The sequence below is a fragment of the Hemiscyllium ocellatum genome, chromosome 6 (assembly GCF_020745735.1).
Source record: "Hemiscyllium ocellatum isolate sHemOce1 chromosome 6, sHemOce1.pat.X.cur, whole genome shotgun sequence".
NCBI lineage: Eukaryota > Metazoa > Chordata > Chondrichthyes > Orectolobiformes > Hemiscylliidae > Hemiscyllium > Hemiscyllium ocellatum.
Window position 1 is genome coordinate 81881348 of NC_083406.1, and position 27486 is coordinate 81908833.

Below are 27486 nucleotides of genomic sequence, written 5' to 3' on the forward strand. Positions count from 1 at the left end.
GGGATAGTTAGCATATTTTTGTTAAGAGGGAAGGTTGTGTCTAAGATACAACATTTAAGAGACATTTAGACAAGTGCACGAATAGGATAGGTTTAGAGGGCTACGGGCCAAATGCAAGCACGTGGGACTAACTTAGATTAGAAACTTGGTCAGGCATGGATGGGTTAGATCGAAAAGACTATTTCAGAGGCATGTTACTCTATAACACAAGCAAACATATGGTCAAATTATGTAATGAGGGGGTTAACACTAGCCAATCTGCCACAAAGTAAAACACTGGTCACAGACAACTCTAATATGTTACCTATAGTGTCATAGGATTTGATCATCATTTGTAACATTGTATGACATAATCTACATGCAACGTAGTAGTATTTTTCCATGAATGCACATATTCATACAAAATTCTCAAACTCTGAAGCTGTCTCAGTTCAAGTTAGGAAACTGTTTGCAAAGGTCAATGATCATGCTCAAATCAATTTTGCCCTTCTTACCAACAAGCATCACGTGTATTAATAATGTGCAAGGGAACAACAATGCAATCTTCAAAGCAGGAGCTGCTGGTAGCATTAAAGATTTCTTCCGTCAAATGTACAAATATCAAAATCAGGCATAGTTTTACTGGTTTTTCACAAAAAGTATTCATAAATCATTGTTAAACATCCCAGAATTTCATGCATTAAAAATAAAATTAACCATAATTCATTTGTCTTGATTGCAACACAAAATGTTTACATGACATTCATGAACAAAATAGTATCCACACCACGAAATGCAAAATCTGCGTGTAAAGGTTTACATTATAAAATGGCGGTTTAAAAATTTGAAATTAAATGGCACATCTTCTCTTGTTAATTGATAGGATTTTATTTATGAATACATCAGGGAAAAGATTAAAACATGCAAGTTGAGATTAGAAGAAAGTCCAAAATATATGGATTCAAGTTAAAGTACAATAGATTGGAACTAAAACCAAGATGCTGGAAAAAACCCCAAACAAGTCTGGCAACACCTGTGGTGAAAAGTTAACTGAATTTGGTAAGACTTCATTGGAACTGTTCAGCAGTTCTGAAAAGTCAAATTGGCCTCAAAATGGTAACTCTGCTTCTCCCTCCACAAACGCGGTCACACCTGCTGAGTTTCTCCAGCACTTTTCCTTCCAATTTCCTGCTCTTGACTACTACTTCTGAAACTAGTTACTTAACTAAATTAAAATCTTCTACATCCTTAGATTTTGTGAATAATGAAAGTACTAATTTCATAAGAAATCTGATTAAAATGCAGAATCACATTTTCAACATCACGCGACATCTTATTCTACCTTAATATGACGAATGCTTGGCTTCAAACACCCAAATAATTTCACTACTCCAGGAGGTAGCAAACAAATATAAATGCAATTTATTTTAAGAATCATTGTCAGTTACAGCTTTAATCTGACCTTAATATGCAAGAATGGAAACACTATCAGCAACACTTTTTTCCTCCATAGTACAGTTTACATGGCATACTTTACTCCAGTGAGATTTTTGGTTGCTTTGTACTCACTAATTCAATTGTACAGATCTCTCCATTTGTATAACACTTCATATATTTTGGTCTCATCTCACAGTCTGATTTGCTGTTTAATGTCGTACACTTCCTTTCCAATACCAAGCTTATCTTTTAAAATTCTTTTCATCGAGACTGGACAAAGTTGGATATATTACTCTCCAAAAAAACTGGAAAGGAAAAACATGAGTAAGCATCAACCCAAATGTTTTGCGATTGCTGGAAGTACTGCATAAATGGGCTATTCTAGTGTTAACTGTTCCACAAAACTTGTTTGCTTTATACAATGATTAGGCACCACAATATATTTACATTTATACCACAGCATGATCATCCTACAGAAATACTCTGATCGCAACTGTGAAAAAGAAATCAATAAAAATAGTAATTCAGTTCATAAGGCAACTCAAGAAGAAATCTTTTGAAGATCCTTTTTTTCCACTGTTGCACACGATTATACTGTACAAATAAACCTCAAATGATGTTTGCTCTATTTAGAGCTTCCTTGGAAGATTATTCCAATTATTTAGTGTGCAGGATAGAAATTAATTTTACCTAGAATTTTCTCCAGGTATTTGCTATAAAATAGAACTTAGTTCTCAACTGGAAAATCTGGTATTTAGAGTGAAGAAGATTAAATTTCGACATGCTTGATGCTGCATACATTTGACTACCACCCTGGTGCCTATTCTTAAAGAGTGAGTAGGGCAAATGGTAGACAAAGTGAACAAGAAAAAAAGTGTGAGAGCACATGAATGATCAGAGTGGGCAAGCATGCACATACGAGAATGAGCAAAAACACCATACACTAAATGAAAAAAAAAACCACAAAATAGTAGGTATTGAAATATTTGAGTAGGGAAATCCACAGCATTAGTTCTGAAGAGGCCATTTCAACTGATTGTTATCTAACCTTTCTCCAGTTATATTCTAAATGAATAGAACCAAAAGATGAGAGTGTAATTGGGGGTATAAAAGAATGTGGAGTGAGGTCAAAATAAAATCAACTATATCACATTGAATGATGAAACATGCTTAAAGGGCTGAGTGGCCTACTCTTGTTCCTACTTTATATGTTCACGTGTATTGATATTTAAGAGTGCAAAATACAGCACTTCTGCAATTAAGATGTCCATGTTAATGCAGAGACAAGCTGGTCCATCCACTCACTTCAGATATTCTGGAAATCTAAGTGGTCCTGATTCTGGTGCAATATCTTTCAAAACCAGGAACCACGGAAGCATATTTTTCTATGTTTTCTCATTCGTGAGTAACCTAGAAATAGTGTCAAAAGGTGAATCCTTATGTAGGGTGCATTGCAACCAAAAATGTAACCTGTGCTCCACTGATCCATCTTTGAAGTGGAACGGTTTCTAGTGGAAAAGTTACAATGCACGATCGTGAATGACATTAGCTGCAATAACGGTGAGGAATTTTATACCTTATTCACTACAGATTAGAAAGAAATTTTAAATATCAAATGTTGAAGTACCAAAGATCACATCTTACCCATTTTCTTTTTCAGAGTTGCTCCTCAGTTCAGGGGCCATTAGGTTAACAGAAGTCAAGTTGTGTTTATTATATTTGTGCCTTGTATCATGCGGAGTCCTTAAATTTGCATCATAAGACAACAAAATCTGGCATACAGATTAAATTAGAATATTATGACAAAATAAATCAGAAAATTGCAATTTATAAAAAAATGAAATTATAATTATTTGAATGCATAGACAAGTCAGAAAAAAAAACTCCAAATGGATCAATGATAAACACAATTTTAAAGCAAAGGAAGTAGCCATGTGCATCTATTCTAGGTTTCTAATATAGGGGCCAATAATTTGTGTTTATCTAATAGGCATAAATAACCTGTTTTTAATACAATGTTAATTTAGTAAAATGTTCTGAAGTCATAAAATCAGGGTTAGACCAGCACAGGAAAAGATCATTTGGTTTATCAAGTTCATACCAACTCCGCATGATCAATCCAAATCAGTCCCACCATTATCCCTAGAGCCCTGGAAACTTACTTCTATCAAGTGTGCTTTTCCTTTGAAGTCATTCATTGCTTCGGCATGTATTACCCTTGAAGGCAACAAGGTCCAGGCCATTACTACTCACTACAGACAAAAGTGCTTTCATGTATGTCACAGGGTTGTACAGCATAGAAAAGACTCTTCGCTCCAATTAGTCCATGCTGATCAAATTTCCCAAACTAAACCATTTCCACTTGCCTGTGTTTGGCCCGTATCCTTCCAAACATTTCCTATTCATGTACCTATCCAAATGTCTTTTAAATGTTGTAACTGTACCCACATCTACCATTTTCTCTGGCAGTTTATTCAACAAATGAACTATTATGTCCATTTTCATGCTCCTAGTACATTTGAATTTTCAAAAGCATTCATTAATTACCAAAATTATGGCTCATGGGAATACCAGTAATATAGTAGCTTAGATAGAGGATTAAATAATTGAAAGCAAACATTATGAATAAACGGGATCCGTTTGGTATCAAAGGGTATGGGGAGTTGGATAATGATGACAAAGATGACAGGCTGTAGCGAGCAAGGTACCAAAAGGATCACTGCTTGAACCACGATCACTTAAAATTTATAGTAATGACTTGGATGACTGAACTAAGCACCGTGTATACAGTACACAAAGTCAGATAAAAAAGAAAGCTCTGAGGAGACCAAGAGACTACAAGAAGAGATGTAGATAAATCGAATAGGCAACTATGCAGAAAGTGGAATATAGTGCTGATCAATGTGAAGTTACCCATCTGGGAAAGACAGCAAAGTCGATGGTTTTAAGTTTAAGGACTTGGGAAATGTTGGTATCCAGACGAGGGTTTCTTTGTATGTTAATCACAAAATTGACACGTTAAAGTAGGTCTTCTCTTATGCTTCTCAACTCTAATGAGTACAGGCCCAACTTACCCAAACTCAAAGAAAACTCTTGGAATCATACTGGTGAACCTTCTCTGGACTGCCTCCAATGTCAGTACACCTTTCTTTAGGCAAAGGGGATGAAAATTGCTCACAGTATTCCAGGTGTGACCAGAATAGTACCTTCTTTAATTTCAGTAAAACCTATTTTTATACTTCATTCCTTTTGAAATAATGACCAAAATTCTATTTGCTTTTCCCATTACCTGCTAAATTTGAATGCTGATCTTTTGTGATACACTCACTGAAAAACCTCAAATCCCTCTGTGCTGTAACTTCTGCAGTCCTTACCAATTTAAATAATATTCAGCTCATCTATTCTTGCTGAGAAAGTGCACAACTTCACATTATATTCCATTTGCTGAACCTTGCCACTCACAACCTACCTACATCTCTCTGGAGATAGTGTCTTCCTCACTGTTTGCCTTCCCACTTATTTTTATGATTTCAATATTGTATCTTACGGATTTATATTTAATTCTGAGGTGGTAGAAATTAAACAAGAAACAATACCAACCTTAAGGACATCTGCAGTAATGTGTGTAGCCATTTTTGGGGCCTTTGGTGTCTGTGGCATTTCATGTTCAGTTATCATCAGTGGTGGCGATGGTGATTTGTTGCATCCATTCATAAGGTAATTCATAGAATTAATGGCTGGTGGTGGAGGCTGTTCTAAATCTGAAGAAGTTTTCTCTATAGGTGTAGTTGTTTTTTCATTCTTAGAATTTTGACACTGATGAGAAACAGAAAAAGAAAATATAACTGTATTTGTAGAAAGGTATTCAGTGTCATTATGCCCAATTCTATTTATTAGGAACTACTTTCATTTTTAAGGATTATGCCTCTCCAAGTTATTTTTCTTCTCTCTGGCAATCAAAAAGGCATTTTGCTTGTACACTACTGGCTAGACTGTATTGAGAGTTTAGTGCAAGAGTTTAGTGGTAACGGTCATTCCTTCCCACTATGATGAAAAAGCGCTCTTCAATTCCACTTTTCTACATTTCTACAGCAGCAAGATAATGGCAATTCCAAAGAGTACACATAGGAATTCATGAGTAGCATATTTTTACTGTGGGGTGACCAGAGAATTAAGTTTTTTTTAAAAATTTATTCATTTTGTGAGATGTGGGCATCACTGGCTGGCCAACATTTATGGCCAGTCCCTACTTGCCCTTGAGAAGGTGGTGGTAAGCTGCCTTCTTGAACTGCTGCAGTCCACTTGGTGTAGGTGGACCCACAATGCCATTAGGAAGAGAATTCCAGGATTTTGACCCAGTGAAGGAACGGTGATATATTTCCAAGTCAGAATGATGAGTAACTTGAGTGGCTTTCCTATCTTCGAGTAAAAAAATGAGGTCTGCAGATGCTGGAGATCACAGCTGCAAATGTGTTGCTGGTCAAAGCACAGCAGGCCAGGCAGCATCTCAGGAATAGAGAATTCGACGTTTCGAGCATAAGCCCTTCATCAGGAATAAGAGAGAGAGCCAAGCAGGCTAAGATAAAAAGGTAGGGAGGAGGGACTAGGGGGAGGGGCGATGGAGGTGGGATAGGTGGAAGGAGGTCAAGGTGAGGGTGATAGGCCGGAGTGGGGTGGGGGCAGAGAGGTCAGGAAGGAGATTGCAGGTTAGGAGGGCGGTGCTGAGTTGAGGGAACCGACTGAGACAAGGTGGGGGGAGGGGAAATGAGGAAACTGGAGAAATCTGAATTCATACCTTGTGGTTGGAGGGTTCCCAGGCAGAAGATGAGGCGCTCCTCCTCCAGCCGTCGTGTTGTTGTGTTCTGCCGGTGGAGGAGTCCAAGGACCTGCATGTCCTCGGTGGAGTAGGAGGGAGAGTTAAAGTGTTGAGCCACGGGGTGATTGGGTTGGTTGGTTCGGGCGGCCCGGAGGTGTTCTCTGAAGCGTTCCGCAAGTAAGCGGCCTGTCTCACCAATGTAGAGGAGGCCACATCGGGTGCAGCGGATGCAATAGATGATGTGTGTGGAGGTACAGGTGAACTTGTGGCGGATATGGAAGGATCCCTTGGGGCCTTGGAGGGAAGTGAGTGTGGAGGTGTGGGCGCAAGTTTTACATTTCCTGCGGTTGCAGGGGAAGGTGCCGGGGGTGGAGGTTGGGTTGGTGGGGGGTGTGGATCTGACGAGGGAGTCACGAAGGGAGTGGTCCTTGCGGAACGCTGATAGGGGAGGGGAGGGAAATATATCCTTGGTGGTGGGGTCTGGGAACCCTCCAACCACAAGGTATGAATTCAGATTTCTTCAGTTTCCTCATTTCCCCTCCCCCCACCTTGTCTCAGTCGGTTCCCTCAACTCAGCACCGCCCTCCTAACCTGCAATCCTCTTCCTGACCTCTCCGCCCCCACCCCACTCCGGCCTATCACCCTCACCTTGACCTCCTTCCACCTATCCCACCTCCATCGCCCCTCCCCCTAGTCCCTCCTCCCTACCTTTTATCTTAGCCTGCTTGGCTCTCTCTCTTATTCTTGATGAAGGGCTTATGCTCGAAACGTCGAATTCTCTATTCCTGATATGCTGCCTGGCCTGCTGTGCTTTGACCAGCAACACATTTGCAGCAGTTGGCTTTCCTATCTATCTACTGCCCTTGTTCTTCTAAATGGAAGTGGTCGTGGGTTTGGAAGGTGCTGTGTGAGGATCTTTGGTGAACTCCTGCAGTATATCTCATAGATAGCACACTGCTGCTACTGAGGGTCAGTGGTGGAGAGAGTGGATGCTTATGCACGTGGTGCCAATCAAGCATTCTGCTTTGTTCTGGGTGGTGTTGAGGCTTCACTAATCCAGACAAGTAGGGAGTATTCAATCACATTCCTGACTTGTGCCTTGTACATGGTGGACAGGTTTTCATGAGTCAGGAGGGGAGATGCCCATTCATGGTCTGTTCCATGAGCGAGTAAAGATTTTTGGTGCAAAATTTCCCAGTTGTATTTACGGACTCTGTTGTGGGCATCATTGATCATTTCTCTAAGCATTCTGTGGCCTTTTTGCTCTGCTATTCTTTTGCTAGTGGGGTGTTAATGGGAGATCATCACTAAACGAAACACATTAGAGGTAACCTTCAAGACCATCAATAATACCCTTACTGGCATAAAATTCACTAAAGAGGAGGAAAACAACAAACTGCCATTCCTAGATGTCACTGTAGAGCAAACAGCCAATGGGGAACTTCAAACTAGTGTCTACAGGAAAACAACACATATGGACCAAGTATTGAACTACAGAAGCAATCATCCCAACATCCACAAATGAAGCTGCATCTGAACATTTTAAAAAGCCACCACACACTGCAGCACAGAGGAAATATGCAGAGCAGAGGAAAATCACCCAACCCAAACTGTTCTAAGACATAAAAAAGATATGGTCTTTCCACCCTGTCTAATGCTTTCTCTGCATCTAAGGAAATCACCAACCCCTGAATCAATCTTTGCTGACAAACTTGGACCATATTCAGCAATCTTCTAATATTATTAGAGGACCTATGGCCCCTTATAAAGTCCTCTTTAATAATATGAGGCACCACCCTTTCCAATCTCAGCGCCAGGATCTTGGACAGAATCTTGAAATCTGAATTTAATAGAGATGGCCCTGAATGAAGCACAATCTTCAAGAATCTTCCCCTTCTTAAGAATTAAAGAAATATTAGCTTGTCTCAAAAGATGGTGGTAAGCATTCATGCATATTGGAGTGATTGTACATTGCCGACATTGGCCTTGACAGAATCCCTATAAACTCCTTATAAAACTCACCCAGAAGACCATCAGGGCCAGACACTTTCCCACTCTGAAGTTACCTAGCTACCTTCTGTATTTCCTGAACTGTCAAGGGGGCATTAAGAAGAGAGGGCTGTCCAAGGTTACCCCTGGGAGGTCCAGGTTCTTAAAAAAGGTTGCCATTTTAGCCGTCTTGTCCTCGAAACCTTCAGAACAATACAATTCAGAGTAAAAGCTCTGAAACGCTTCATTTAATCTTTTTAGCATCGTATGTAAGGAGCCCGGCGCTGTCTGATTAGGGAGCATGCCTTTTCCAAGTCAGGTATGCAAAATACTTCCCTGGCCTATCCCCATATTCAAACAGCCTTTGTCTAGCAAAAGCAAGTTCTTTCTTTGCATTTTGTGTCAGTATGGAATTCAAGGCAGCCTGGAGGGCCGTGATCCGCTATAGCTTAGTCACCGAAGGCCGTGCAAAATGTGCCACCTCAGTGGCTTTCAAACGCGTCTCAAGTAGATGCTGCTGTACCTCCTTCTGTCGTTTCTGGCTTGCCAAATAGGAAATAGCTAATCCCCTGGCAAAGGCCTTAGCAGTCTCCCATAGCATAGACGGACTACTAGCCGTGCCTGAGTTGATAGTCAAGAATTCCTAAAACTCCTTCAAAACGTATTCCACAAATTTGGAATCCTTACAGGAGAAAAAGGTCCAAATGCTAGTACAGCAAACCTAGCCTCTCACTCTTGGCCATAACCTGCAAATACACTGCTGCGTGATCAGAGATAGCTATATTCCCAATTTTACAACCCATAATCGAATCCAGAAGGGCCGAGGGAGCCAGAAAGAAGTCAATCCTTGTGTGACATTTATGTGGGTTTGAAAAAAAGGTGAAGTCCCTGCTGGGACATCTCCACATATCCACCAGCCCCAACTCCTCGCATAAGTCAACCACCTGCTTGGCTTGCGAAGAAATTGTTGGGGGCCCATGAAGCATCCTGATACTGTCAGATCCAAAAGACAATTAAAATCCCCCCTTCTAATAATGTGCCGTGTTCCAAAAGCACTCAACTTAGAGAAAGCACTAATCAAAAATTTGAGGGGATGCGCTGGAGGACAGTAGACATTTAAAATGCCATACTCCTCCCAATGTATCAGGGCTTTAATTATCACAAACCGTCACTACTCATCTTTCACCTGTTCTAATAATGTGAACGGAAGATTTTTCTGAATAAGTCCCGCCACTCCCCTACTTTTAGTAGTAAAGGATGAAAAGAATGCCCAGTCATAACCCCCCTGTTGTAATTTCAGGTATTCCCCATCAAGATGGGTGTCCTGCAACAAAGCGATATCAAGCTTTTCCCTCTTAAGGCTAGAAAGCACTTTTTTCCTTTTAACAGGCGAATGACTTCCCTTAATGTTCCAGGTGCATCATTTAATAAGACACTTAGCCATATCCCCTTTCAGAGACCCTTGAACCCCTGGGAGGGAGAACCCTGCTTATAAAGCGCCGAGCGTAAGTAAATAAAGACTCAGAGTCTAAGAACTATATATACAAAAACTACTCTAATCATAACTATAAACAAGTATTACTACCAAAAAACTACAAAAAAGCCCAATTATAAAACCTTGAATGGAAGATTCTTCCCCTTACTCATAGGGGGCACTCACCCTAACCATCCCCCCTTCAAACTCGGACTGTGCCCCAGCCTTAGGCCAGAAAAAAAAAATAAGGAGATGATCCTCAAAAAAAAAAGACCAAGTCAGGATGAGCACTCCACCCATTCCTGGCTTCATGTCACCCCTACTTGTGACTAAAAGAGAAACAGAACAAAAAAAAAGGAGACACAACAAAGAACATCCACAAAATTTCCCATTAGAAAATCCAGTTATTTTAAAAAAAACTTATTCTAAGGTCTTTTCCCCCTTTCCAAAAAGGAAATTATTAGGGAGAAAGAAAGGAATTTTAAAAAAAGGAAGGGAAAACATGGGGAAAGATAGAAAAGAGAACAAACATTAACTGTATTCTTCAGGCCAATCTGTCTACAAAGTTTTTAGCTTTATCCACTGAGTCAAATTTACAAACTGAGTCTTCGTGGCTGAAATGGAGCACTGCGGGGTATCTCATGGAGTACTGGATGCCCAGGTTCCTCAGCCTCTTTTTAACTTCATTGAAGGACTTCCTCTTTCGAATTACAGCTGCAGAGAAATCCTGGAAAAACATGATTTTTGGCCCCTTGTACAGCAGTGCCTGCAGATCTTTTCCCAGGAATCTGGAAGCTTCTATGACTTTTGGCTTGTCCTTATATGAATGGAAGTGCACTAGGACCGAGCGGGGGCGCTGCACCAGCCCTGACCTGTGCACTGTAACCCGATAAGCTCTTTCAATCAGTAGCCTGCTGGACTCTATGTGAAGGCCCAAAAACTTCGGTAGCCAGCTTTCAAAGAAGCTCACTGGCTGCTCACCTTTCTCACCTTCAGGGATCCCAACAATTCGGAGATTTATCCTCCGACCTCTATTTTTGAGGTCGTCGATATGGTCTCGCAAGGCCCGCAGCTCTCGTCCAGCGCCTGGATCCGACTGGATGAGGTCTCCATTGCAGCTTCCGAGACCTTAGTTCGACCCTCCACCTCCTCCAGCCGCTCCCGAAGCTCCTGCTCATGCTTCTGCAGCATGGATGCGATAGGTTGGACCTGGCCACGAATCTCCCCACGGTTCTCCTCAATTGCAGCCCCAACTTTCAAGGTAAGTCTCTCCATTGCTGCAGCTAATTCATGAGAGTCTGTCAGGTCCCTGGGAGGTTCAGGAGAGGCTGCTGTTGCTGCAGTCTCCGGTATGCCTGGTGCTGCAGGGGAATGTCCTCCCTGCTGCTGTTTGCTTATTCCTTTTCCCTTTGGCATCCTTCCCACTGCCAAATATTAACAAATGTGTTCTGTAAGGTTTTAAACTAATAATTCCACCACATAAGTTGGCCAGGGATGGGAAAAAAATACCAGTGTGCCTTGGTTATTCTATGTAATTATCACCATCTTGCTGCGTCCTTACCAACTTTCTTAAACAGTGGCATCATGTTAGCCAACCTCTAGTCTTCCTGCACTTCACCACTGACTATCGATGATACAAATATCTCAGCAAGAGGACCAGCAATCACTTCTCTAGCTTCCCACAGAGTCCTCAGGTACACCTGATCAGGTCCTGGGGATCTATCCACTTATGAGTTTCAAGACATCTAGCACTTCCTACTCTGTAATATGGACATTTTTCAAGATGTCACCATTTATTTCCCTACATTCTGTATCTTCTATGTCCTTTTCCGCAGTAAAGACTGATGCAAAACACTCATTTAGTAACTGCCCCATCTCCTGCAACTCCACACAAAGGCAACCTTGCTGATCTTTGAAGGACCCTATTCTCTCCCTAGTTACCCTTTTGTCCTTAATGTATTTGTAAAAACAGTTTTTGCCAAAGCTACCTCATGACCCCTTTTTGCCCTCCTGATTTCCCTCTCAAGTATACTCCTACTGCCTTTATATTCATCTAAGGATTCACCCAATTTTTCCCTGGCTATACTGGACAAATGCTATCTTCTTTTTCTTAACCAAACCCTCAATTTCTTTAGTCATTTGGCCTTCCCTTTCACCCTAACAGGAATACATTGTCTCTCGGCTCTCGTTATCTCATTTCTGAAGGCTTCCCATTTTCCAGCCGTCCCTTTACCTGCGAACATCTGCCTCCAATCAGCTTTTGAAAATTCTTGCCTAATACCAAGAACATTAGCCTTCCTCCAATTTAGAACTTCAACTTTCACATTTGGTCTATCCTTTTCCACCACTATTTTAAAACTAATAGAACTATGGCCACTGGACCCAAAGTGCTCCCCCACTGACACCTTAGTCACCTGCCCTGCCTCATTTCCAAAGAATAGGTCAAGTATCTTCTCTAGTAGGTACATCCACAAATTGAATCAGAAAATCTTCTTGTACATATTTATCAAATTCCCCTTTACCTAAACCCTTAACACTATGGCAGTACCAGTCTGTGTTTGGAAAGTTAAAATCCCCTACCATAACCATCCTATTATTCTTACAGATAATAGATCTCCTGACAAATCTATTTCTCAACTTCCCTCTGACTATTAGGGATCTATAATACAATCCCAATAAGGTGATCATCCCTTTCTTATTTCTCAGTTCCACCCAAGTAACCTCCCTGGATATATTTCTGGGAATATCCTCCCTCAGTACAGCTGTAATGCTATCCCTTATCAAAAACACCACTCCCCCTCCTCTCTTGCCTCCCTGTCTGTCCTTCCTGTAGCATTTATATCCTGGAATATTAAGCTGCCAGTCCTGTCCATCCTCGAGCTACATTTCTATAATTGCTTTGAGATCCCAGTCCCAATATTCCTAACCATGCCTGGAGTTCATCTGCCTTCCCTGTTAGATCTCTTGCATTGAAATGAATGCAGTTTAATTTATCAGTCCTACATTGTTCTGCTTTGTCCCTGCCTGCCCTGATTGGTACAGTTGAAAAAAAGAAGCGAGTGAAACAGTCTCCGATTGATCTCTTTCCTCACTATCTCCCTGGGTCCCATCCTCCACTGTAATAGTTTAAATCCTCCCGAGCAGCTCGAGCAAATCTCCCTGCCAGCATATTCGTCCCCTTCCAATTCAGGTGCAATCAGTCCTTCATGTACAGGTCACTTCTACTCCAGAAGAGATTCCAATGATCGAAAAATGTGAATCCTTCTCCTATACATCAGCTCCTCAGCCATGCATTAGTCTGCTATACCCTACTATTCTTACCCTCACTAGCTTGTGGCATCGGGAGTAATCAGATATTACTAATCTCGAGGATCTACTTTTTAAATTCCTGATTAACCCTCTATTCTCCCTTCAGAATCTCATCTTTTTCCCTTCCAATGTCATTGATTCCAAAGTGCACAATGACCTCCTGCTGGCCCCTCTCCCCCTTGAGAGCATTCTGCACCCTCTCAGACATCCTTGATCCTGGCACCAAGGAGGCAACACACCATTTGATTTTTTTTGCTGCTGGTCACAGAAACGTCTGTCTGTGTCTCCGACTAGAGTCCTCCAACACAATTGATCTCTTGGAACCTGACGTACCCCTCATTGCATTAGAGCCAGTCTTGATACCAGAAACCTGGCTGTTTGGGCTACATTCCCCTGAGAATCCATCATCCCCTATATTTTCCAAACCAGCATACTTGTTTGAAATGGGATAGCCACAGAAGACTCCTGCACTACCTGCCTACCTCTCTTACCTTTCCTGGAGTTAACACATCTATGTGACTGTATCTGCAACTTTTCTCCTTTCGTATAATTGCTATCCATCACATCCCCTTGCTCTTGTAAATTCCTCATTGCCTCTAACTGTCTCCAACCAATGGATAGGATTTGTAATGAACAACATTTATTACAGATATAATCCTCAGTAACACAAACTCTCCCTAAACTCCCACATCCGACAAGGAGAGTATATCACTTTACTAAAGGTCATTTTTGCTTCTTCCAATCTAGAGACCCAGAAAATAGCACTGTCTTATTCCTCTACAAAACATTGCTCCAGGCTGACTTAATACTTATGGCTATATTTTTTTAAAGTTTAATCAAGAGACATACCTCAATAAAACAAAACAAGAAAGAACCCACTCTATTCACTACTGCAGACCTACTGTAAGGTCACACTTAAAACTATTCACTTATTTGTTTCTGTGCTGTGACCTCTCCCAAGCAGGCTCCTCCAAGATTAGTTGTGAATTTCACTGTTTGTTAATTTTCCCAGATGCACTCCAATATACATGTTTTTAGATTTAAATACCAATTCAATATAAAAACACATATTGGTATAGAACACAAGTAATCTGACGATTAATTAGATATTTGCAAGCTTGGGAGGTAAATGTAACTTTGGACCCATGATTCTCAAAGATCACCATTGCTTCCAAACACTTCTTATTCATGTACCTATCTAAATGTCATTTAAACATTGTAACTGTATTCACATCCACCACCTCCCCTGGAAGTTCATTTCACACATGAACCACGGTATAAAAGAAATTGCCCCTCATGTCTTTTTAAAAATCTCTCTCCTCTCAACTTAAAAATATGCCCGAGTCTTGAAATACCCCATCCAACGGAAACAACACCTGTTTTTCACCTTATTTGTATTCCTTGTGGTTTTAAAGACCTCTAAAAGGTCACCAATGACCTCTTATGCTCCAGTGAAAAAAGTCCCAGCCTACTCAGCCTCTTCCCATTAATTCTCCATTCTCAGCAACTCCTCTTTTATGTACCTTCTCCAGTTTAGTAGCTCCTACCTAGAACAGGGTCACCTGAACTGGACCCAGTACTCCAGAAGAGGCCTCACCAACACCTTGTACAATCTCAACAAAACACCCTAACTTACACTATCACTGTACCAGGATCTTGACTTGCAGTAATTTTTTGTGAGCCTAATGGGATTGAACATGCAACCTTACACTTGCTTTTGGTCCACATCTCTTGATGCTCTTCCAACAAAATCACATGAATATCAGTCAAATCATCTCCCCTGTGGAAGGGTCTTTGATAACTTAGGTCACAATTACTATCATGGAAGACCTAGATAGAAATTATTCACATCGACTGAAGGATAGGGAGTCACTGAGCACCAATTGAAGGCAACTATCAAATATCAAAATCTACAAAAGAAAACAAAAATTGTTAAATATGTTATGTGGGAGGTTATGATTTGGAATTACAGTGTGGAAGAGATATATAAATTCAGAGCTTTCAAAGCACAAAGAATAAGCAGTTGAAGAGAAAGATAGGAATTAGGAGTGGGAGTAGGCAATTCAGCCCTTTCAAGCATGTTTCACCATTTAACATGATCATGGCTTGTCATGTACTGGTTTCAATTCCACTTTTTTGCCTGCTTCCATTAGTCTTTTATCCCACTTTTCATCAGAAAAGTATCTATTTCCTTCTCGAATCAGTTGATTGATTCTGCCTCCACAGTACTCTTGGGCATTGAGTTCCACAGATTCACAATCCTTCAGCAATTTCTCATCAGTTCTGAACCTACCTCTTCTCACTATCTACAATCTCTTGTTTTAGACTGTCCCAAAAAAGGGAATATCCGTTCAATGTCAACCTTATTATTCCCTTTTAGCATTTTATATACCTCAATCAGATCAGCCCTCTCATTCTCCTGAACGACAGCATGTACAAATCAAAGCTATTCAACTGCTCCTTGTCTTGTAACCCTTTCATCCATAGAATCAAAATGGTGAACCTCCTCTGAACAGCCTCCAGTGCCACCACATTCTTCCTCAAGTAAAAATGCCAATACTGAACACAATACTCCAGGTGTGGTCTCACGAACACCTTAAATAATTGTAATAACACTTCTTTACTTTTATAATCTAGCCCTTTTGTAATAAGTGCCAAAAAGATTCAATTTGCCTTTCTTATTACACTGATTCGTGCACAAGAATACCAGGTCCCTCTGCACTGATGCACTTTGGAACTGCTTCCCATTTAAATAATAATTTGCCCTTTGTTTCCCTGGCCAAAATGGATGACCTTACATTTATCCAAATTAAACTCCATCTGCCAGCCGATCGATATCCTTCTGTAAACTCTATCTCATCACAGCCTGCTTTCCGACCCATTTTAGTACCATCCACAAATTTTGTTATATTATACTTGGCCTCTGCTTGCAGATCATTTATATAGATTGGAAACCATTGCAGTCTGAGAACGTAACCCTGTAGCACCCCACTACTTACAGTTTGCCATCCAGTGAAGGACCAATTTATACCAGCCCTCTTCTGTCAGTCAGTCAATCCTCTATCCAAGCCAGTACTTCATAGCTAGTTCTTCTAAAACATGATGGTTGCATTCTTGTGCAACCCCATGTTGTAGAAAAATCGCGTTTTAGAAATAGCACTTCTAGTATTGGTGGTGTTTTCACATTACACCAATATAGGTTTTAAAAGTTCGCGCTTTAGAAACAGCATCCCCATTGTCAACCACATTATAGTGCGTTAATAAAACATACATTATAGCAGAAGGCCTGTATCCCTAAACCCCTGTGATCTAACCTTTTATGTGGCACCTTGTCAAATGCCTTCTAGAAGTCTAGATATACCACATCCACTGGAAGACTCACTATCCACCTTGCTGAATACATCTGCAAAGAACTCCAAACACTTATGGGGTGGCACAATGGCTCAGTGGTTAGCACTGCTGCCTCACAGTGCCAGGGACCCAGGTTCGATTCCAGTCTTGAGCAACTGTGTGCGCGCGGAGTTTGCGTGTTCTCCCCGTGTCTGTATGGGTTTCCTCCAGGTGCTACATTTTTTACAGACCAGTAAGTCTCACGTCTGTCGTTTGCAAGGTGTTAGAAAAGATTCTGAGGGATATGATTTATGACCATCTGGAAGACCATGGCTTGATTAAATGCAGTCAACACGGCCTTGAGAGGGACAGGTCATGCCTCACAAACCTTATCAAGTTCTTTGGGGATGTGACTAGAAAAGTTGATGAGGGTCGAGCTGTGGATGTGGTGTATATCGACTTCAGCAAGGCATTTGATAAGGTTCCCCCTGGTAGGCTCATTCAGAAGGTCAGGAGGAATGGGATACAGGGGAACTTAACTGTCTGGATACAGAATTGGCTGGCCAACAGAAGACAGCGAGTGGTAGTAGAAGGAAAATATTTGCCTGGAAGTCAGTGGCGAGTGGTGTTCCACAGGGCTCTGTCCTTGGGCATCTACTGTTTGTAATTTTTATTAATGACTTGGATGAGAGGATTGAAGGATGGGTTAGCAAAGTTTGCAGAAGACACAAAGGTTGGAGGTATCGTTGACAGTATAGAGGGCTGTTGTAGGCTGCAGCGGGACATTGACAGGATGCAGAGATGGGCTGAGAGGTGGCAGATGGAGTTCAACCTGGATAAATGCGAGGTGATGCATTTTGGAAGGTCGAATTTGAAAGCTGAGTACAGGATTAAGGATAGGATTCTTGGCAGTGTGGAGGAGCAGAGGGATCTTGGTGTGCAGGTACATAGATCCCTTAAAATGGCGACTCAAGTGGACAGGGTTGTTAAGAAAGCATATAGTTTTCATTAACAGGGGGATTGAGTTTAAGAGTCGTGGGATCTTGTTGCAGCTCTATAAACTTTGGTTAGACCGCACTTGGAATACTGCGTCCAGTTCTGGTCACCTTATAGGAAAGATGTGGATGCTTTGGAGAGGGTTCAGAGGAGGTTTACCAGGATGCTGCCTGGAATGGAGGGCTTATCTTATGAAGAGAGGTTGAGTGAGCTCGGACTTTTTTCATTGGAGAAAAGGAGGAGGAGAGGGGACTTAATTGAGGTGTACAAGATAATGAGAGGCATAGATAGAGTCGATAGCCAGAGACTATTTCCCAAGGCAGAAATGGCTAACATGAGGGGTCATAGTTTTAAGCTGGTTGGAGGAATGTATAGAGGGGATGTCAGAGGCGGGTTCTTTACAGAGTTGAGAAAGCATGGAATGCGTTGCCAACAGCAGTTGTGGAAGCAGGTCATTAGGGACATTTAAGAGACTGCTGGACATGTATATGGTCACAGAGGATCAATGGTCGGCACAATGTCGTGAGCTGAAGGGCCTGTTCTGTGCTGTACTGTTCTATGTTCTATAACTCCAGCAAGTTTGTCAGCATGACTTGCCCTCCATGAAACCGTGCTGACACTGGTGAATTGTGCTTTGGTTTTCCAAGTGTTCAATTATCTCCTCCCTTATGATTGATTCCAGCAAGTTTCCCCCATTACACAGAGGTCAATCTAACCAGTCTATAGTTTCCCACTTCTTGCCTATCCCCTTTTCTGAACAAGTGTGTTACGTTAGCATATTTCCAATCCACTTTTCCATAATACAGGGAAGTTTGGAATATCATATCTGACGCATCCACTATCTAATGCTTTAACACCGTAGGGTGCAAACCATTCGGCCTTGGGGATTTATTGGCTTTTAATCCCTCATTTTACTTAATACTTTCTCCCTAGTTATACTAATTTCACCAAGTTCCTCGGTTTGTGAAAACAAACAATATTGGTTCAGAACCTCTGCCATTTAAAGTGCTGCCAATCCTCCAGAATGCCACTAACTTCTGCAATATGGTATGCCCTAGGTTTTGCCTTTGTTATCCTTGGCAAGCTGTGGATGATTTTTCACCATTGTTGTTACAATGCCTCTTCTTTTCAGGAAATACTTTAAATGAGAGTTTTTTAGGACCTTTAAGCGTTTGCCACTGTTCAACTCTTTTGCCTCTTAATATTTTTGCCCAGTCCACTAGGGCAACTGCTTCCCCAAACCTATATATTTACCTTTATCCTAGAGTATGCGATTGTCTTCACTTTTTCAATCTGAATTTGAAACTCTTCGCATGTTGGGATCACTCCTCAACTGCAAGACCATTTATCAATCCTTCCTCATTAAGTGAAGCAGCCAGTTCACTGGTTGGCTTCATGACATTATACTCTAAGAAACAATCTCTCACATTCTGAACCTTTCCTCATGGCTACTCTTACCAAGTTGATTAATCCAGTTAATATGCATGTTAAAATCACCCACAATTACTGCTGCACCATTTTCACAAGCCCTCTTTCTTGGTTTATACTATGCCCTACTTTGAAAGTACTGTTCAGGAGCCTGTAAATTACTCTGACCAAGCAATTTCTTCCCTTGCTTTTTATTTCCACCCAAGACTGACTCAACATTTTGGTCTGTAGTGCTAATATCATTTCTTAATACAACCTTGATAACATCCTCAACCAACCAATAAAGCAAACCGACATCTTACTCCTTCTTGCATACCCTTTCAGAATACAGAGTACCCTTGGACATTTGACTCCCAGTCCTGATCCTCCTGTAAATACATTTCAGCAATCCACACCAGGTTGCACCTATTTGTGCTGTCAGCTCATCAACTCTACTCCAATTAAATGCACCATTTATGTTCAAAGTTTTTAAATAAGTTATACTGATTTGTCTTTCTCTTTTCGTATTTTCTTGTGAAAATACTATGCTTCCCACACTCTCCATCTTTATTTACTTACCCCCGACAATACTGAGCCTCTTCTCTACCATTTACTCTAATTTTCAACTCACATTTTGATATTTTATGATTTCTTCCCTCAATTGTTGAGCTATTCTTGCAAAGAGCTAGTGTACGCATGATGAGCTAAAATAATTTCCTTCTTTGCCATGACCATTTTATGTTAAGAAACTTTTCTAATCCTATGAGTTACATTTAAGGAAATAAAATTAAGACAGGTATGTTTGGGTGCAGCTCAGTCTAAACCAGAGTGTTATGAACAATGAAATGATAAACCAATTTAGAGATGCACATCAATTAAACTTACAGATATGTCTGGATGGGTGATTAAAGGGACAAGGTAATGTATCTGCTAAGAATATATTCTTGGAACAAGGTTAGTCTATTTAGTAAGTGTGCTAGAAAATGTCTTAAGGACCTGCACTTCCAACATGACACTAAATAGACAAACAAGCAGGAAAAAAAAGCCAATTCTGATTTTTCAAGTGACTTGAAAATGCTGACATTGACCAAGTTTTCTACAAAATCATACCAAATTAAAAAACCCAGTTGGCGTGTTTGAAAACAATCACTATTTGCAGGTTTATGAGAAAATATAAACATGGAGGATAGTTGCACTGGTACAATATTATTGAATATCATACTCACAGAAGATTGCTTTTTCAGCCATGGTGTTTCAAAACATGGCAATACTGGAGATGGTAGAGAGCCATTTGATTTCCTTTCTTCATTTGCTGGAGTTTGGGAGGAATCTTTATGAATTCTCAGACCAGGAGTGCAAAATACGGGAGACAAAGGAGAATTCAGAAAATCTCCAGCTAAAAAGAAAAAAAAATACAGCTTTTTCTAAAGAGTAATATTTTACTGAACACCACCAACTAATAGCATTTGGAACTCAAACTTGGACATTATTTTCTACATATTGAAAGAGGAGGAGGAAACATATTTTGGGTATTTATAGTCTTTCATGATCATCTATTATTCCAAGGACTTGGCAGTAAATTAAATACTTTGAAGTGCAGTTATTCATGATATGTAGAAAACATAACATTTAGTTTGCATGCAACAAATTCCCATAAATATATAAGAGAATGACCAGATTATTTTTTCTGAAGTTGACAGAGAATAATTAGAACAGAAACCTAAATTCCAAAAGAATCTCTAGTACTCAAAACCTTATTTCTGCTCTTTCGCACCGGAAATAAAACTGAAGACAGTATGTTCACCCAAGTATGAGGGGCCTATCTACGATGAACCATGTACAACAGGAGGAAATTCAACTAATCATCCTTCTGCAGGCAATTTGAAAAAGCTATTAATCCTACTTCTCTGCTCTTTTCCTCTAATACTTCAAATGAGAGGCATATGCAGAATTTATTCAATTCCATTTTGAAAGTTATGACTGAAATGTTACCACCAGTTTCATGCAATCCACTCCAGATCATAAATAACTTACGCTTTTTAAAAAATCATCCTCATAGGACTTCTGGTTCTTTTACCAGTTCAACACTATGCTCTCTGATGATTAATCCTTCCATAAACTTAGTTGTTTTTCTTCATTCACCATATCCTTATTAAATTTTCCCTCAACCTTAATACACAAGCAAAATACCCAGAAGACTGTAAAATGAAAGTTAAAAAAAGAAACAAATACTGGAAGCACATTGCAGGTTTGGCATCTATGTTTAGAGAAAAGGTTACATTTCAAAGTGGTAAATTTTAAAAATCAGAACAGGTTAAATGTTAAAACTGTAGCATTTTATTTTATCTTCCACTTCAATTAAGCTTCACATTCAACATAATCTTCGACCATTTCTACCACATTCTACATGATGCCATCAAACACATCTTCATTTCCTTTCAGCATTCTAAGATTGTTCCCGCTGAAACATCCCAGCTCACTCCTCTGCCATCCCCTCTCCACCCGACTGAACTTTCTCAAATAAACACAGGAGATACCATACATGCTCTTTCAACTTTCAGCAAACCACACTTGTACAGAATCTTACGCAGATCTTCCTGGTTATTGTACCAAAGGCCTCAATCATAAGACATAGGAGCAGAATTTGGCTATTTGGCTAATCAAGTCTGCTCCACCATTCAGTCATAACTAATATGTGTTCCTCAACCCCATTTTCCTGCCTTGTCTCAGCAACCCTTCATACCCATACCAAACAAGAACCTATCTTCATTTTAAAGACACACAATGACTTGGCCTCTACTGACTGCTGTGGCAATGAATTTCACAGATTAACCATTCTCTAGCTGAAGAAATTCCTCATTATCTTAGTTCTAAAGGGTCATGCTTTCATGTTGAGGCTGTATGAGATTGTATTCGAATAACTGGGGAGCCCTCTATCAAGATTCTAAGCATCAGTTCTAGTTTCTCTAAAAACATTCTCATCTTCTTTCATACCTATTTTAGCATTCAATTTTAATTTTCTCTCCTATTTGTCTCTACAACCTTGCAACATTCATAATTTTAAAGGAGGAAAAGAAATCTGGGACTGGGCTATATATTCAGTCACTTATGGGGAAGCAAAATATTGAGAACAGAAACTAGAAAGAAATTCAGGATGCATGCTTAACTATGGAGCTTGGTGGTTGACAGAATAAGCATTACTTAATCAGGCAAGTTTAATTTAGGACACAAACTAATTGTCCCAGCCCTTAACCTAATGCCAAGCTATATTCTCCATTGCTGGTGAACGGTCCATATTTTGAGTCTTAATGCAATAACACTGAACATTCTTACATTGGATGCTTCCACATTAACATCCAAACAAACGCCCATGTTCTTTCCACATGGGACATTTGTCAATAACGTTCAAAACAGAAGCCAAGTGAATGATTATGGAGAATATAATGATTACAATTCCTTTGGAATAATCTTACCCACACATCACATTTGTATGTTCTAAGTGAAAGTGATAGAATATTTTAGGTCAATCTCTACAGATGCTTGACCTCAGCAGTCCCAGCTTTTCAATGTGATTTTTTCTTATCTGAACAATACTACATTGACTGCTTGGATAAGCGTAGTATTTGCTCCAGGGTGGTCAGATATGCTGAATGGATGTTCAAGAGTAGTTGGATTCTTAATTTTTAAAAAATCTTTTCTTACTTGCAATACTTCACACTAGTCTATATTAAACTTAATTGTTTATTTTTTAGGTACTTAGCCCAATTCATTTCATAGCTCCTAAGCAGCTTCCATGATTCAGCCTGTCCTATTTGCAAGCCATCAAAACATTTGATCAATTTGCAGAGGTTTTTGAAAGCGGTTTATGCAAATTCCAATGAGATAACAACAGCTAACTATTACATTAAGATTAAAGTTTAAAGATTTTGAATTGTGGGAATTCATCCTAGTTCTAAAACCTTAGGTCATAAGCACAAGCTTATTTCTGTATTTTAATTGCCATTTAATTGAAATGTTTGGATTGATCTCCCAGTATAAATGCAATTTATAGACCTACAAATGGATTCTACACATTCAAGTCTAATACGGTTCAATATTAAAGTTATATATTAAAACCTTTTGAAGAATCAAACCCAATACTCACTGTTGGGATCTGCCTGTTGTGTCATAGAAGACACAGAAGCATTTTCAATCTGCTTTGACACAGAATTAACACACTGATCTTCTTCAGTTGTTGGTATAGGTGTACAACTGGCAAAAGATGCGTTTTTTGGGGATAGGAGGGAAGAAAGAAGAAATAGAAATATATTCAGATTGGTAAAACTGTGACAAATATTGTAGATACATTTGACAAAAAAAACTAAAATGGGAACTTTTGAGCCAGAATGCAAATACTTATTTATTTCCCCCCCCCAATCCTAGGTCACAAATGTAAAGAAGTGTATACTCATAATACGAATACACGAAGCTATCCTAAAGAAAACACCAGGTGACACAATTAGCACTGTTAGTATTTTCTACAGAAAGAAACTTCAGTTATGACAGAATCAATGAAGTATATTGTGGCACAACAAGTCACTTAATTTTATGCATTATATGCACTTCTCAAAATTTATCTAGAAGTTGTTGGAAACATTTTAACTAGAATTTATACAGTACTTTTAAAGTTACAATATTTCTAGTTTGCCATTTCATAAATAAAATGAAGATCTGAATCTTTTCTATTATGCCCACAGGAGGAACTCAAGCCAAGTCTCTGTTTCCTTGCCTAATACAGTTTAAGGACAGAATGATGGAAACACTCAAAGGAAACAGGGAGGCCACAAAAGAAACTGATATCTCCAAGGAGCGTTTAAAAAAAATGCAACAGGTGAAGTCCTAAAAGGCAAACCACCTGGGGATTGCATGACATTAAATTCAATAGAAGTAATTATTTAGCATTATATGTAATAGAATGTCCTCCTAAACCTTTCCCTGGGATAACTATTTTGATACTTATGGTCTGGGTATGTTAGTTGGTATATTGTCTATTTAATAAAATGTTTAAAATTGTGCAAATGCAAGAATTCTGCAGGAACATAACGCTCTCAATTGATCCCTAAGTTTGTTGCAGCTGATAATACTTCCAACTGAGTTATCATGCATGATGCCTTGAATATGACAACTCAACTGCAGTACCAAAAAGAAAGTGTGGGTATATTATAGATGAAAGTTTACTAAATTAATGTTTGTGCTTGCATTGAACTCAGCCTGTCATTACTGGATCAAGTTTGGTCAACATACTTATTGTTATTGCAAGTTAGAAATTTCAGAATAGGGACAAATAATAGCATAAATAATTTGTTTCGTGTTTAGATAAATTCCATTTTAAACCTTGGGGGTAGGAGTGGGGAGTATGCAAGTTATTGGAAACAAGAGAAATTGAATTATAATTATTTCTAAAATTTAAAAAAAAATTTACCTGTTCATCTCTGGTTGAGCAGATTTATTATACAGTGCCAAAGTAAAGTCATTTACATAACCAGTATGTTCTGTAATACCAAAATGTTCCAGCTTGGGAGTGAGAAGCATCTCATCATCCAGCCGTAATGTGCATTTTGGTGTCTTTGGTATAATCGGACCTTGCAAAGTTGAAGAACACTTCTTTCCAGAGAATTCCAGACTGATTTTGGGATCTGTGGCCTGATTACATTCTGGCTCTCCCCATGCACTTTGAAACATTAAGTGACCAAGTCCAAAATCTTCAAGTTGAGGGGTACGTAAGGAGTCGTTCAAAGGCTTCTCATGTGGTGGAGTGGCAACTTCATTATTTTGCTTTTCAAGTTCATGTTCAGAATTTTCAGTTCCAACTGTTTCGGTACTCGTTAATTTAACCTGTGGTTCTTGGAGGAAAATACATTACAGTTTAATTAGAGATTTTCCATTTCACATTTCCTTAAAGTTTTGTTTTCCTTGAAGTCAAGGCCATTGTCTCCTGGAAACCTTCCATCTCTACAGGATGTCAGTGGCCTACCTATACTACTGGCCAAAATGGTCACATTTTATGTAATGTCTGAACAGTGAATGTTGACAGACCATTCAATTGCAACGGATATCGCAGTGGAGCCTATCCCAGTTTTATTTTGATGCCCACATATATAATTAATTATTAGAAATACTGTCTTGATTTTCCACCGCCCAATTGAGCAGTCTAAAACTGAATATTCATGACCCATCATCATTGGTCTGGATGAAAGCAACAACAGAGGTATTATTTTTCCATAATTTCCTGGAACTTGTCACATTGGCACAAGTGACCCTTTGGTATTTATTCACTCGCAGGAATTACTACCGAGAGGGTCAGCATTTATGGCCATCAAAAAAGATGGTTGGTAGCCAACTTCCTGAACTGAAGTTTGTAGAACTTGCACCACACAGTGCTGTTAGGTAGGAAGTACCAGTTAAGGATGGTGAACTTGAAGTGACAATATTTCTCATGTCTCCTTCCAGGTAGTAGAGGTTAGGTTTGAGCGGTTGTATCATGAAATTTTAATGGAACTTAGCATCCCCTGCTTTTCCTTGCAAAAACAGCAAGAAATCCTAACTCTGCCTCACCCCTCCATAAACCACCTCTGCATTTTAGAATTGAAAATAATGGCATTTTTGTGCTGCTAGTTACCTGTTAGCAATATGAAAAGGATCCATCATCAGATTTCACCTCAGCCACCTTTGCTCCAAAAGCTAGAGCTTCACCAATCTAACCTTGTAGCTAAAATCCTTTATGGCTGGAACTACTCTGGTAAACCACCCACAAACTCCGTTCAGGAGCCTCAGTTTCTTTCTAAAGTTGGTGACCAGAACTAAACACAACATTCTCGTTGCGATAAGATCAGAGCTATTTACAAGTTCAGCTTAATTTCCCTGCTTTTGTACTCAAAACCTCAATTTTGAAATCCAAAGTCACATAATTACTATCTCCATGTCCTGTCGCATTCCAACTATCCATGCACATGACCTCTCAAGTGTCCCTGGAAATTTCTTAGCACTGAGCCATCAAATCTATATTACCCTTCATTATCCCTTCCACTAAAATGCCCACTTTACACATTTCTGATGAATTTTCATCTACCATTTACTTGCCTATTTGTTAGCTTATGTCCTGTTGTAATTGTTTGGTATCATCCATATTGTCGGCCAGAATTTGGAATAATCGGCAAATCTTGAAATATTATTGTAGTACTTTGTCAAATGCTTTCCATGGAAAACATTTGTTGCATTACCTTCAACTTTCTCGATTAGTTCACTTTAAAGAAACCAATTTTGTTAGTTATATATGACCTGCCTTTTACAAAATCTATTCGCTTCCTTCAAATAACATGCATCTGTTAATTCTTTTGCTGAACACAAAAAGACACGCTACCAATTTATATCTTGCACAAATACAAGAATGCCAATTATAGATGATCACAAAATATTTATACCATTTCTGCAAAAGGAAGCTATTTGATTGGCAAGTTGATTTGAATTAATTGAGTTGTCATCATGAATAATCAAACAGACAAGAAACTATAACTCCTGGGTAATTTAAAAATTCACAAGGCTTAAAAATATTCTTTGTTTGCAGAGTTTAGGCCTTTGGGAATGAATACATGTTGCTTCTAGCAAGCAACAATAAGCCACGTTACAAGCTTTGCTAATCAACTGAAAATTAGTTGTCATTGTAGCTATTAAGACATTCAGGATTGTTCAGCAAATGTTGCCCATTACATAATCCCAACCCAAGAACAGAAAATGTGTTTTCGGTTTTGTAAGCAGCCATTCTTTGAATATAACTTATTAGGGATATAGAAAGAGGAAGAGGTTAAAGCAGCTATTTGTGATCCAAATCAAATTACAGACATAGTACATATGTGAACATGTGAACATTGAAATTGCACAGCAATCTTATGGAATTCTGCTCCTTTTATAAATTATCAACATGTTGTAGCACTTTGAGGCATACGAAGTACAGTACAATATAGGACTATAGCAAATCACATTCTGCTTTGTTTTAAAGACACTTAAAATTATCACAGTAAAAGTAATCACTAAATTAAAAAAGCAAAACTCTGCTCACTCCCCTGAACGTACCTTCATTTTTGCTACTCAAGGATTCATAGCCATAATTCTGAAAGTGTTCTTCAATTTCTTCAAGATCTGCACAATTTTTTTGTTGTAGTATTCGGAAGGCTCTAATTAATTCATTATTTTCTCTGTATTCATCATTAAGGGTTTCCACTTTTTTTTGAACATCAGCCTTTAAAAAGAAATTACAATGATACATTGAACTATTTTATGCAAAAGCTCCTCTATTTGAACTTTAAAAGGAGATACAGGGCAATTAAAATATTTAGCCACTCAAATTTTAAATCCATCCAAGTATTACCATGCACTGTTGAAATGTTTAATTCTCTGTTCTGACAAAGATTTGTTGAACTTGCCTTTTGACGTACAACATTGCAACACAGAACTGTATTAGTAATTAGATGTGTAGTAATATTAGAGACCATAAAAGGTAAAAGAAGGGATTTAGAAAATATGTGTTGGCAAAATTTAGGTCAGATTTGCAACAAACAACTACGTTTCAGGAACCGTAACCTACATCAGGGATTAACACAAATCAATCAATCAATCAATGGTGAACTATTGCCATTTAAAGGTAGTAATCAGTGTACAGACACACATCCATTGACAGCTTTTGTGCTAATTTTGTCTTTGTGAGCAAGGGAAG

General features: G+C 39.3%; 1 protein-coding gene across 4 annotated transcripts in view; it reads right to left on the reverse strand.

Annotated features, from left to right (window-relative positions):
• Positions 1–889: 889 nt before the first annotated feature.
• ska3 (spindle and kinetochore associated complex subunit 3) overlaps positions 890–27486 on the reverse strand; it is a 58545-nt gene continuing 31948 nt past the window's right edge. For 3 of the 4 annotated variants that reach the window (XM_060826717.1, XM_060826719.1, XM_060826720.1), the window contains 7 exons: positions 26847–27012; positions 24199–24619; positions 22882–22988; positions 19964–20133; positions 5017–5232; positions 3061–3188; positions 890–1721 (listed from right to left, as the gene is read on the reverse strand). In XM_060826717.1, the coding sequence (XP_060682700.1) occupies positions 1706–1721; positions 3061–3188; positions 5017–5232; positions 19964–20133; positions 22882–22988; positions 24199–24619; positions 26847–27012 (1224 nt within the window). In that variant the 3' untranslated portion in view covers positions 890–1705. The remainder of the gene's footprint in view (positions 1722–3060; positions 3189–5016; positions 5233–19963; positions 20134–22881; positions 22989–24198; positions 24620–26846; positions 27013–27486) is intronic. The other variant, XM_060826721.1, reaches the window with a different exon arrangement.